At 52.9% G+C, this 13,285-nt stretch overlaps 1 protein-coding gene and 1 long non-coding RNA gene across 8 annotated transcripts in view; one reads left to right on the top strand and one right to left on the bottom strand.

Annotated features, from left to right (window-relative positions):
* The first annotated feature begins 75 nt into the window (after positions 1 to 75).
* On the top strand, positions 76 to 6,925 carry LOC308338462. Its single transcript, XR_013966405.1, has 4 exons — positions 76 to 463; positions 572 to 646; positions 3,087 to 3,219; positions 6,431 to 6,925. It is a non-coding gene; the product is annotated as an uncharacterized lncRNA (long non-coding RNA).
* The window catches only part of DMTN (dematin actin binding protein), a 27,659-nt gene continuing 18,483 nt past the window's right edge, over positions 4,110 to 13,285 (bottom strand). For 5 of the 7 annotated variants that reach the window (XR_013966399.1, XR_013966400.1, XR_013966402.1 and 2 more), the window contains 9 exons: positions 12,879 to 12,935; positions 12,516 to 12,668; positions 11,710 to 11,834; positions 11,043 to 11,148; positions 6,457 to 6,521; positions 6,263 to 6,318; positions 5,819 to 5,884; positions 5,463 to 5,543; positions 4,110 to 5,340 (listed from right to left, as the gene is read on the bottom strand). Coding sequence is in view for 1 of the 7 variants with exons in the window: in XM_080796511.1 (XP_080652637.1) it covers positions 5,227 to 5,340; positions 5,463 to 5,543; positions 5,819 to 5,884; positions 6,080 to 6,087; positions 6,270 to 6,318; positions 6,457 to 6,521; positions 11,043 to 11,148; positions 11,710 to 11,834; positions 12,516 to 12,668; positions 12,879 to 12,935 (824 nt within the window). In the remaining 6 variants the exon portion in view is untranslated. Of the gene's footprint in view, positions 5,341 to 5,462; positions 5,544 to 5,818; positions 5,885 to 6,079; positions 6,088 to 6,262; positions 6,319 to 6,456; positions 6,522 to 11,042; positions 11,149 to 11,709; positions 11,835 to 12,515; positions 12,669 to 12,878; positions 12,936 to 13,285 lie in introns of all 7 variants that reach the window. The other 2 variants (XM_080796511.1, XR_013966401.1) reach the window with 2 other exon arrangements.

Genomic DNA, 13,285 nt, shown 5'->3' with positions numbered 1-13,285 from the left:
GGGGCGGGGCCCTGCCTGGTCCGCCCCGCCCCGGCCCAGGCCCCGGCCCAGGCCCCGGCCCCGGCCCCGGCCCCGGCCCGCACTGTCGGGAAGGAGGCCGGGCGCAGACGTGGCCCGGCCGGGGAGAGCAAGTTGGGGTGGGGGTTGCGCCCTGGAGCCCGGCACCGCAGCGGTGGGGCGCCGCGGGGCAGCAGGTTCACGCGGCCCCGTGGGGGGAGCCAGGTGGCAGCGAGAAGGGCTAGTGGGACCGGGAGTTTCTTCCACGAGGAATGGGAAGTTTTGTGGGTCCTGTAAGTCTCTAGACGCCCTTGCCCCCACCCGCTATCCGATACAGTAGCCACTGTCCGCACGTGGCTGTCGAGCCCTGAAACCAACGTGCTAGTCCAAATAGGTGCTGAAGAGTACCCCGGGTTCTGAAGACTCACTACAAAAAGAAGATATAATATAGCTCACTCGTGATGTTGTACGTTGACGACTTGTTGAAATTGTAACATACTCGATATATTGGGTTAAATGAAGTATATTATGAGGATTAATTTCACTTGTTGGTTGTTCCTTTGCGTGGATACAGCACTGGTCCAGAGGTCCTGCAGACGAAGTGACAACCGGCCGGCTATCCCAGCAGCGCCCAGGAAGGAAACAGAAGGTGGGTCTCCCAGTCAAGAGGCCCCCTGCCCGGGAAAGTTGAGCCCAAGAATTACGCAGGCAGAGCGGGAATGTCCAGGACATTTCCTGGAATATCCAGAGCGACAACTCTGCCTGTTTAAAGCCCATTCCTGCCACCCTCCGAAATGAAAAGATCTTCCTGAGGAGAGGGCTGGTATCTGTTCAAAATTTATTTCTGCTGACCACAGACGTATGATGAGAGGGTGGGGGTTTAATGTGACACTAGAAAGGAGGGTAGCCTCTACTGCAAAGCTGTAGGACCCAGAGTTGTGGGGTCTTGGGATTTCACTGCACTAGCCCTGCTACTTTGGGCCCCATTCACCGGTCAGGCGAGGCCCAGGAGACGCCGACCGCTCCGGAGATGGCTGTGTACCCTGGAGTAGAGCCTGGAGTCCGGCCTGAGTCACCAGGGGTGGGGGCAGCCCGGACATGGCTAGCTTTAGGATCTCAGTTCTCAGACAGCTGCCTGGGAAAAATACACGTTTTTAAATAGCCCATCTGCAAATGGGCCGCTGTGAGGAACGCTATGGGAAACGAGAGGAGGTTTTAAGGCCAGAATGTGTAAAAACAAAGGGAAGAAATGGGCCTGTTTTGTGTTCAGAGAGGTGACTGGGAGAGCTGGAGACCTGAGTCCAGTCCTGCGCTGTGGTTTTCTGGGCCTGCTTCCGCAGAGATCAGGGAAGCAGCTGCATGGATTAAATCCGCTTTCCCCAAGGAACTCTAGGGGATAGTGAGAGTGCATTAAGAGTCCATAGCCTTTCATTTGGCTTCACTTAAAATTTTAACTTAAAAGTTCATTGGATACATTTATATGTGTTATATGCCAAAAACATTAGAGCCCACCAATGTACAGGTGACCCTTGGACAACATGGGTTTGGGCAGCACAGGTCCGCTGATACATGTGGTTAGTGCAGTACTCAAACTGTATTTTCTCTCCCTTGTGATTTTCTTTCTTTTAAAGAAAATTTTTAAAAAGTTTAATATTTAATTAAATTAAATAATAATTATAAATAATTATTTAATTATAAATAATTATTTAATAAATTAAATAATATTTTATTCGAGCCCAACATGGGGCTCGAACTCCCAACTCTGGGATTAAGTGTCACATGCTCTTCCAACTGAGCCAGCCAGGTGCTCCTCTCCCTTATGATTTTAATATTTTCTTTTCTCGGGGCACCTAGGTGGCTCAGTTGGGTAAGCATCTGGCTTCAGGCATCGGGCTCACTGCTCAATGGGGAGTTGGGTTCTCCCTTCCTTCTGACTCTCCCCCTGCTTGTGCACTCTCTCTCTCAAATAAATAAATAAATAAATAAATCTGTAAAATTCTTTTTTCTCTAGCTTACTTTACTGTAAGGATACAGTATATAGTGCATATAACATGCGAAACGTGTTTATCGACAGTTTATATTAGTAAGGCTTCTGGTGAACAGGCTAACAGCAGTTAAATTTGGGAGCAGTCAGAAGTTATATGCAGATTTTTAAAGATTGTATTTATTTGACAGAGAGAGACACAGTGAGAGAGGGAACACAAGCAGGGGGAGTGGGAGAGGGAGAAGCAGGCCTTCCGCTGAGCAGGGAGCCCAATGTGGGGCTCAATCCCAGGACCCCGGGATCATGACCCCAGCCGAAGTCAGATGCTTAACCAACTGAGCCACCCAGGCGCCCCATAGATGCAGATTTCTGACTGTGTTTTCTAACAACCCCCATGTTGTTCAAGGGTCAGCTGTATTTAAAGTCTGCCAGATTAGCTCATTTGGGAGAAAACCTTTGAATAAAGCCATTTCTTCTGTCAGTTTAAATGAGGGCCAAGGCTATTGCTGGGTGAATCATTTTAAATGCGCGAGTCACTAAGCCCCGCTCCAAGAAGAGGGGACATTGACACTGTGCTAGCTCCATGGGAGGAATGCGAATGGGTTTGTGTGCATTTCTAAACCACCACCATTTTGTAACTACTTACTGTGTGGATCGGGATTTTCCTGAGCTGGTGCAGCCAAATACAGTAGTGAATGAGCTCTTGAATGTGATAAAGAGGCAACTATTGTCTATAAATCTTAATTTAAAAATTTTCTAGTCATCAAAGCTTCTTTGTTCTCATTCATTTTCATCATTATTAGCTATAAAATTTAACTTGTAAATGTATTCCAATTTTTTAATTAAGATATAATTTTTTTTTAAAGTTTGCTACTGAAAAGGTTTGGAAACTGCTGGACTAAGTGATCACCAAGGTTTGGCATCTTTTCACATGCATATGCTTGTATACAAGCCTGTGTGTGTGTGTGTGTGTGCCTGTGTGTGTGTGTGTGTGTGTGTGTGTGTGCTGTGGGAAGGAGCACTGAGAGATTCTCCTAAGGCTTTGTCTTAGGGACCCAGCTCCACTTCAAGTCTCTCCACATCTCAAGAACTGAAAATCCTTTAGGTCTTAGCCTGCGGTCTGCCTCACCGGAGCATTTCCCAGTGACCTGTGACCAAACGCTGCCTCAGCACCCAGGGAGCCCTGTGGATGGGGGGTGCTGGCCTCCCACCACTGTATCCCCAAGTACTGGAACCGGGTAAGCCCTCTAAACATTGGCTGACCACCTAAAATTGGGTAACTATTCCTCTTTCCTCCCTTCCCCCCACCTCCTCATCTGCCCTCCCTGCTGCCCCTTGGGGAAGGGGCAGTCCTTATATTGGGGAATTCCTGGGTTAGCAGTCGAGAAACTTGGAGGTCTGTTTCCACTCATTAACTTGCCTGTAGCAGGCTTCAGATGAACAGCCTCTTCTAGAATGTTCTCTTTCGCTGAAAGGGTTGAAATGATCTTCGCTGGCACCCACACACGATGTCCTTCTGATCTTCTGGTCAGATCTGCACCCTCTCCAGCCATGTCCACACTCCAGGTCCCTGTCTGCACCCCCTGGGAGGCCTTAGCCAAGTCACCCAAGACCATGGGACCCCCTTGTCCGTCAGCCTCCACTGAACCCGGGGTCCACTAGATCTCACCCATCGTTTCTCCACTGCTTGGTTTTCCCTGCCTGCTCTTCGGTAGTCGCTTCACCCCTCCTCCACGGCTGACCTCCTCTGTGGTTTGGCCTCCCTGCAGACTAGGAGCATCGGGCCATGAAGGGGGCAATCTCATCCCGTGTTGATGAGCTGGATTACCAAGCTGAGCGCTCGGGGCCTCAGCACAGGACAAGCTGGCTTTGCCCCTGACTTCCTGCCCTTCCTCTGCATCTCCGTGCTCACCCAGCCCCTGAAGAGGAGGCAGCAGCTGGGACCCTGCTAGGCTAGCCCTGCTTCCGGGGCCCGGGGTTGAGGGAAGGGCAGCGGGTCTCTGCTGTTGCCCCCTCTTCCAACCCTTGGTGCTCCCCATCTGAACCCTCACTCCCAAGACTTCCCTCAGCCTGGCATCACCTCTCCCTCTTACCCAGATCTGGTGGCTCAGAAAGAACAAACAGATTTGGGGACCCAGTGCAACCTTTTAATTCCAAGCAGAGTCCCCCTCCCACAGCATTGTCACACACACACACACACAGTGGAAAGGGATGCCAGGGTCTGGGCAGGAACAAAACCCAGACCCGGGCAAAAATATATATATAATTATATACACATATGTATCTGTAGAGAAGAGAAGCTGGGAGTGTGATTAAGGTAGGGCAGAGAGTTAGGAGAGTAAGCAGCTGGGGGGTGCCCCAATAAATTACATTCTTTAGACAGCATGGTGGGGGTGCATGGGAGTGGGCAGGACCTGGTGGCCAGGACACTCAGCCTGGCCTCATGATCCATCCAAAAGAACCTGAAGTCCTGGGTTCTGCCCGGGACTGGGTGCTGGAAGTCTAGCTGACTTTGCCTGGAGGCTGACGGTGGGCCGGGGTTCTGCCGAATCCCCACTCTAAGCCAAGGCTTCTGGGGAAGCCACAGGGCTGGAGCAAGTGGCTTTGAAGCTTAGGGGTCATGAGGAGAGAACAGGGTGAGCTGGAGGACAGGGTGACCTCATTGCTAGAGGCTGAGCTCAAGTTGCTCCTGCTAATAGTCGGAGAAGCCAGAAGCCCAGGTACAGGGGAGATGTCCAAGGGGAGATGAGGAGGCGTGCCTGGGTGCACACGGAGTCCCGCGGCTCTCCCTGCCTGCCCAGCTGCTTCTCACCGTCACCCTCCTCCCAGCAGGCCCAAGGGTTCTACCCACCCACTGGTCAAGATGGCCAACACACCTGCCCACTAGGTGCTGCCTTTCCTTCTCTTTACTCTCTTGGGGGGACTCTCCTGTGGGGGTGGGGTGGGAGAGGGTGCAAACATTATCTCTGTGTGTGCTGGGCTCCAGACAGGGTTTGCCCTGTGCCGTGAGGGCCAGTGGGAAGGGAAAGGGGCCCCTGGCTCCTTGTGAGGAAGCAAGTTCAAGTCCCACAACCCCGGCCCTGCAGAGGTCTTGGCTCCCCCTCAGCTGGGGGATGGAGCCAACCCTACCTCTGTCCCCCCTGCAACCTGCTCCCTTAAGAGATGATGCCTTGGGGTCTAGCGGCCCCAGCTCCAGAGCCCCGAAGCAACAGGGGAGAGCATCAGTCACAGAATGGGAAGGGTGATCAGAAGAGAGAAGCCTTTTTCTTGAGTTCATTCCGCTTCCACAGGGCCAGCTTGCTAAACTCTTCAGGAGACATGGAGAATACCCTTGAGAAGTCCTCGGCTGACAGGTGTCTCTGGAAGGGGGACACCCCAAGGCAGCTTAGCGACAGGGGCTCGGGGTGGGCGGGGCCAAGCGACTAAAGGAGCACTCAGACAGAGAGGGCCCTGGGCTCTCCCACCCATTTCCTCTGCATACCTCAAGCCTCATCCGGTCCACACCTGGAGGCAACTTGGTTCTCCCCTTATTGGTCACCACAAGCATTTCGTAGGGATAGATCTGGGGGAGAGGGGAGGGGACAGCCTTAGGCCCATAGAGCCTCCTGTCAGTGTAACCCCCTTCAATTTCCCTGGGCCGCCTATCAGCCTGTAAGGGCCACTGGGGCCCATGCCATTTTTGCCAACCATCTCCCCCAACTTCCCTGCTGCCCTCCCATCACTGACCCCTTAGTGCATTCGCTTCCCTGGCTTTTCCCCACCAGCTGGCTGGCCCGCCCCCACTGCAAACAGTGCTGTCCCCTGCCCACCACCCCTGGCTCTGCCCCTGCCCCTCACCTTCTGCTCCAGCACACAGGGCAGGGAGTTCCCCCGGTCCATCCTCCCCCTCTGGCCCTCTCCGTTCTGGGGAGACCAAAGCCGCAGTGAGCCAGAGTGGGGCAGGGAGACCTCCCCAGCCTTACCCGGGGCTTCTCGGGGTGGGGGGGCTTCTCGTGTCTTTACCATGCAGCTCTGTGGCCCCGCACCTCCCCCCCAACACTCCCGTCACCCGTCTGTGGCTTCTGCTGCTCCGCGTGCTCCCCTCCAGAAGGAGCTCACCTGCAGGCCTGCAGGAGAGAAGAGTCACTGTCCAGAGGCAGCTCTGAGGTCAGCAGGCCTCCAAACCTGCCAGCGCCGCCTCCCCAACCTCCAGCCACAGCCCTGCCCACATCACAGCTGCGGGCTGCCCTGGGGCCTGTTGGGGCCCCTTTCCCGGCTTGCCTGACATGGGGGGGTCCCTGCCTCTCACCTGGGCTTCCAGTCTCACTCCCAGAGGGGCTGAAGTCTGTGGACTGTAGCTAGAAAGGACATGAAGGGGTCAGAAGGAAGCTGGGGAACTCCGCACTGCCCCCCAGGATGCTCCAGTAGCTCAGTCCCTCCGAGGCACCCAAAGGCACACTTCTCTTGCAGTCTGTGGTCTTCCTCTGTGACCTTACCCTGCTCAGCGTGGTCCTGCCATAGGCGGGGAGAGAAGATGACTTCGATGTTCCTGCGTGCAAGGCTGGGAGAGAGCAAGAGGGCCCGTTCAGTGCCTTTGGTCTGACCATCATTCTTGAGAGGGCTGCCTCCCTGGCCTCCCCTGCCAGAGGCAAGGTGGTGAAGCATGGACCTGGGGGGGTCCGGGGGGCCCTGTTGGCTTCTGGCTAATGCCCATTACCTTCCACAAGTGCCCTGTGCTCGCGGCTCTGAACTGTCTCACTAAGTACACATCTGCGGACGCCTGAATGAATCAGTTGGTTGAGCATCTGACTTTGGCTCAGGTCATGATCCCAGGGTCCTGAGATTGAGACCCACATAGGGCTCCCTGTTCTGAGGGGAGTCTGCCTCTCCCTCTCCCTCTGTCCTCCCCACTGCTTGTACTCTCTAATAAATAAAATCTTTAAAAATAAACACACACACACACACAATAAATAAATAAACACACACACACACACACACACACACACACACACACACACACACAATCTGGGTGTAACACCCAAGTGTTAGAATTGATAGGTCAATGATGGCCAGAGGATCACCATCCTAAAATGAAACTCAGGGCTACAAAAACATATCTGAAATTTAGTAAAAATAATTAGAACCATTACAATCTTATCATTAGCAATACTAGTGATCAAATTTCAGACGTTTGCTACTACAATACAGAAATGATCGTCCCCACACCCAACCCCCGCACCATGAGCTGCTAGACTGTACCAGCAGCCACTGTGCATCACATCTGTGGGGGGCCTGGTTGGCTCCGTCCGCACAGCACAGGACTCTTGATCTCAGGGTCGCGAGTTCAAACCCCATGGCGCGTGTAAAGCTGACGTAAAATTATATACGTAGACTTCCCATCTGCAAGATCAGATGTCACTTTCAACTCACACATTTCATGGTAGCGCTTAGCTTTCTTGCACAGCAGACTGTAACTCAAGAAAACTGGTTTTCAGTTAATAAGTTTTCCTAAAAAAGAACTTTGTAACTAATACTCTTAGTTTGGCCAGATCTCAAGACTCTTTCATGTCCAAATGCTAGAAACCATTGGCATTCTATGGCAATCATTCTGATAAAGGTTTTTAAGGTGTACTTAATTATTTAAGTAAGTAATCTCTATAGCCAATGAAAGGCTCGAACTCACGACCCCAAGATCACTAGTCACACACTCCTCCGACTAAGCCAGCCAGGCACCCCGCAAACATTTTTGTTTGAAGCTTTAGCCTTGATAGACTCAAAACTGTAAGAAATTGTCTTCTTAAAACATTCTTTTAAAAGCTGTCGTTTGGAAGTTTTGTGAGAACAAAATGTGTTTTGAGGAACTTGTTTTTCTTTTCTTAATACTTTTTTTTTAATACTTCTTAGTTTTGTACAGGAAATTATCTGTTTCTACAAAGATCATTCATTATTGAAGTATTTCACTTTTTTTAAAAAGATTTTTTATTTATTTATTTGACAGCCAGAGATCACAAGTAGGCAGAGAGGCAGGCAGAGAGAGAGGAGGAAGCAGGCTCCCTGCTAAGCAGAGGGCCTGATGCGGGGCGTGTCATGACCTGAGCTGAAGGCAGAGGCTTAACCCACTGAGCCACCCAGGCGCCCCTGAAGTATTTTACTTTATAAAAAAAGAGACTGTATTTATTAAAGAGAGAAAGAGACAGAGAGAGCTCACACAAGCGGGAGAGGGGCAGAGAGAGAGGAAGTAGACTTCCTGCTGAGCAGAGAGTCTGAAGTGACCCTTGATCCCAGGATGCTGGGATCATGACCCGAGTTGAAGGCAGATACTTAACGGTCTGAACCACCCAAGCACCCCAGCATTTCCCTTTCCTGAGAATAAGTAAACATTTACATTTCAAGTGACTGATAGAATTTCAACCTACAAAGCACGTAAGATTTTTACTTCAAATTACTTTTATTTATTTTCAAGGATTTTATTTATTTACTTGACAGAGAGAGACAGAGAGAGAGGGAACACAAGCAGGGGGGGTGGGAGAGGGAAAAGCAGGCTGCCCACTGAGCAGGGAGCCTGAAGCAGGGCTTGATCCCAGGACTCCAGGATCATGACCTGAGCCGAAGGCAGACGCTTAACAGCTGAGCCACACATGCCTCCTTCAAATTACTTTTAGAAAGCTTATTTATGTTTGAAAGTGACCATTTCAATGTTACTACGAAGTCAGAATGACATGCCTGTTCATAATTCTGAAATTGTTGAGGGCCCCTGAGTGGCTCAGTGCGTCAAGTGTCCGACGTGATTTCTGCTCAGGTCATGTCTCAGGGTCCTGAGATCGAGCCCCACATTGGGCTCCGGGCTCAGTGCAGAGTCTACTTGGGATTTTCTCTCTCTCTGCCCCTCCCCCTGCTTACACACATGCGCTCTCTATCTCTCTCTCTAATAAGTAAATTTAAAAATCTTAAGAAAACAGTCTGAAATTGTTTAGGTGGATTAGCTATGACTGTAACCTGTGCAATCATGCGATCACCGTCACATACAAGTTCAGGGATGCCGAAGGTGATGAGGAGGTAGACATTCGGCTCTTCCACTTTGTCAGGCCGAAACGGAAGTTGAAAAGCTAATTCTGACTGAATAGCAAAATCTGGTGGAACATGAAGATTGAATCCCACCTTCGGGGCATCTCTCCACCTGCCTCTTTCTTCAGGCCTTCACTATTCTACATTCTCTAAGAAGGCCCTATTGTAACTCTTCCCACTCATACTGAAGCATCATCCTGGGGACTCAGTGTCCCTGTGGATGTCCGTGCACATATGGCCCTTACGGCTCCTTGAATCCCCCACCCCGGTGGCCTCCACCTGCACCCCCCGTTGAGGCAGCCCCTTACACGGCCACCCCCGGGGTCTTGTCCACAACGCCAGCACCTTGACATCTGAAGCCCGGGAATCCCACTTTGCAGCCACTGTACCACACCCTTCCTTGTTTGCAGCTTCCCCTTAGCCTCACTCCCAGCACATCCATTCATCAGGGTCGTGGGGACCTCCAGGGTCTTGATCTCCGCCCATGTCCCCGAGTTTCGCTCCGTGGTCAGCAGGCCCCCAGCCCCTCCTCCCTCAGGGCCTGCCTCATGCAACCCTAACCCTGGATCAACCAGCTCCCCTGTCCCTGCAGGCCTCAGCTTCTCCTGGCACCTGCTCCTGAGCCCAAGTCCCCAGCCCACAGAGCAAGAGGCATTTTGAGGCAGGAAGATGGCCTCTCGCATCCTGAATCCTGCTTGGGGGCATGTGGGGGGGCGGGCTCCACGGCACAGCCTCCAATATCCTCCCTTCCCTCTCTTCTCTGCACAATCCCATTTTCTCTCAAGGTCTTACACAAGCTGAACACTCACCTCACCCTGCAAGCGTCCGGCTCAGTTAAGACCCGGCTCCCACCTACATGTGCTTCAAGCCCAGCATGTCCCAAACCGGTCCCTTTGTCCTTCCCCCAAGACCCACTCCCTCATCACCTCAGTTCCAGGTTTGTCCCCACCCAGCACCCAAGCCAAGACCCCCCACTCGGTTCTCTCCCCACATCCAATCAGCCACTTAGTCCGGCTGACTCCATCTCCTATATGTTTCTGAAGCCCACCGCCCTTCTCTGGGCCTCGGCATAGCTTTAGCCCTTACCCAACCCCTTGGAAAATATGGTGGAGTGTCTCCGAAGATGGCCTGCCTGTTCTCCCCCAGCCTGTGTGCCTTTGAGCCACTGCCTTCATCAGGCACTGGAATGCCTCTCCCTCCCCCGAGTGGAGGCTGCCTGCTGAGCTGCTCTGACCGACAGGAGTGGGGCTTGGCTCTGAGGCTAGGCTTTCACAGGCCTCAGAGTTTCAGCTTGGGTTCTCACATCTCCCTCCCTCTGCCGCAGCCGTGCGGCTCTGGGGGAGTTCAGGCTAGACTCCAGGGATGGAGTCATAGTACCCAAAGCCTAGGCCACCGCGTCTCTGGCTGATCCGTCACCCCAAGGCACACTGGGTTCTGGAACTGCAGGCTCCTGCAGGCCTGTAAGCGGACCAGGACGCTTCCTGTTCCTTGCCCCTGCTCCCACGCTGTCCTCAGTGTCTGAAGAGAATATATCTTTTGACTCTTTATAATCCCGTGTCCAGCATACGTTAGACACTCAACAAATGTTTTGTCAATGAAACAAGATTTGCTCATTCTACTTTAGCTGATACTATCTTTTATCACCTAGTCTTTTTTTTTTTTAAGATTTTATTTATTTATTTGTCAGAGTGAGCACAGGCAGACAGAGTGGGAGGCAGACGGAGAAGCAGCCTCCCGCTGAGCAAGGAGCCCGATGTGGGACTCGATCCCAAGACGCTGGGATCATGACCCGAGCCGAAGGCAGCGGCCCAACCGACTGAGCCACCCAGGCGTCCCTTGATCACCTAGTCTTATTCCGTGATTGGTATCCTCGCCCTGAGGAGAGCGTGAGTGCCTTGACATGCCAGTGACAGAACCTTCTGTCTCCTGTACCCCCATATGATAGACGGACTCAGACCCTGTGGTTCTGGCCTCGAGGTCTGGCTACGTGATTCGGGGCCCCAGCTGTGGCACTCACAGGTATGAAAGGGTGTCCTGTCAGGCAGAGAGCGGGTTTTCCTCCGGATAGGCAAGGACTTTTCCATCTCTTCTTTCAAGATCATCTTTCCCAAGTTGGAAGTAACCTGGAGAAGGAGAGAGGAAGACTTCCGTTCTCAGTTCTTACCTCCATTGGAGCTGGATACCTGCATTCCTGAGCCGCTGGCTTGTGCCCTGGAGCCTGTGGGGCCTGTCACTCTGGTCTGAAGTGCTGCCACGCTGGGTCTGGCCACCCTCGAGAGCAAGGAGTTGGCGCTGCATCCGAGTGGCCTCTGCGTCCCAGGTCACTCTCCCAGAGCACCAGCCCCAGCCACTCTTGTGGCCTTTCCATGACTCCCGACATCCTCTCTCCTGCTCTCCCTGCTCCTCTTTCCACGAACGTAGCCTCCTGAAGCCTGGCACTGGGAGGGGGGCACCCTTTTCTTTCCCTTAACCCTAAGTTAACTAGTGTTCCCCCAAAGTAGCATGAGGTCCTGGTGTCCCTTCAGCAGCAGCAACCCGATGTCCTGGGAAGAAGCAGAATTCCTCATGTTCCTACAAGGATTTTCTTCAGGTACAAAACCATTCAGAACAGAACAGCTAGAGACCTGGGACTTTTGTCCCCGAGAAGATATGGGCAGGGTGGCTGGGGCGAAGCGAGATGCTACCTTACTGAGTTCCTCCCGCTGACGCTCCCTGAGAGCCTTCATCTCGTCCCCAGAGTCATCATCTTCCTCCTCTTCCTCTTCCTCTGCCCCTCTCCGAGATGCCTTCCGCTTCCTCCATTCTGTCTCTGGGGAACACGGGCACAAGCAGGCTCATCAATCAGCCATTCACTCACCAAGCATTTATCAGGCGCTGGACTGCCCCTTCAAGAGAACACTACAGATTACTTTGTAAAAAATAAAAGGAGGGGCGCCTGGGTGGCTCAGTCGGTTGGGCATCTGCCTTTGGCTCGGCTCATGATCTGGGGGTCCTGGGATCGAGCCCCACATTGGGCTCCCTGCTCAGCGGGGAGCCTGCTTCTCCCTCTCCTCCCTTCTGTGCTCTCTCTCTCACTCTGTCTCTTTCAATAAAGCAATAAAAGCCTTAAAGAAAAATAAAAGTAATGTTCTCTAGCCTTCTGGTAAAGCTGAGTAGGCAACACACAGTCACACGACCTAATTCACTGGGGACCAAGACCTTGTCTCATTTCTTTTTCTCTTTTCCAGAACAGAGCTCCAATCCCAGAGCCCGGGATGCAGACGTTTGGTCAATGTCTGCTGAGTGGTCCAGTAAGTGAATGGAAAGGGAGGGGAAGACCAACAAGCAGGACCACACCAAGAGCTAGAGGAAGGTGGGGAATAGCGATGGGCCACGAGGGTCATGAAGGATATAGGGTGGCTGTGGGGAGAATGTGGGCTCGTGGAGCTTCAACGCAGACTATGAGGCGGTGTCCCGGGCCTCCCCTCCCCTCTCCAGCACAGTCTCCTACCCACGACTGCCAGCGACGGGGGGCATGGCCAATAGTCGGTTTCAATCTTGGCCGGCTGGTTGGGGTCAGGCGGCTGGGCTGCAGGGAACTTGGAGGACTCGATGATGAGGTCCTCGATGAGGTGCTTGCTCTGAGGGCTGCCTGCTGTGGACTCTGTGGGTGGAGGCCAGGGTCAGTCCCCACCCCGAGTCAGGCCACTTCAGCCCACCCTAGCCCCCAACTCCTTCACCTGTCCCGGTCATACCCGTGGCACTGTGTGTGAAAACAGGGCACAACAAAGGGCACTGGGCAGAGGTTATGTGCTGTTATGGATGGCTTTTCTCCCACGGCCTCCCAGCCCAGCTCAGGGAAAGGAGCCCTCACCTCTCTGCTTGTAGATGGGTGGCTTCTTGTAGATGTTGGAATCTGGGCGGGTGGTCTCTGTGGACAGGGAGCAAGAGCTGATGAGAAGGATATGCTGATGGTGGGCAAGGCTGGCTCATTGAGGAGAAGGGCACAAATGGGATGGGAGAAGGCAAGGAAATTCAGGGGCTCCTGCCCAGAGCCAAGAGAGAACCGGAGTTTCTGGAGCTGTCCCTCAAGGGGTTGGGGCTTTTCACACTTTTCTCGTTGGGTGGGAGCAAAGGCACAACAGGGCCCATCATTCTGGGGAGTTCTGCCTGTGGTCCTGGCAAGAGGGGGTCTGGCCATTCTGGGGTGAGCCTGTACCCCAGAGGGTGGGGGACTGAGAATAAGAAGCTTGGGTGCCTGTAAGAAAAAGAGGTCCTAGG

This window comes from Martes martes (genome assembly GCF_963455335.1).
Source record: "Martes martes genome assembly, chromosome: 2".
Classification (NCBI taxonomy): domain Eukaryota; kingdom Metazoa; phylum Chordata; class Mammalia; order Carnivora; family Mustelidae; genus Martes; species Martes martes.
Note: the sequence above shows the minus strand (reverse complement) of the source record. Positions and strands in the feature narration are given on the sequence as shown.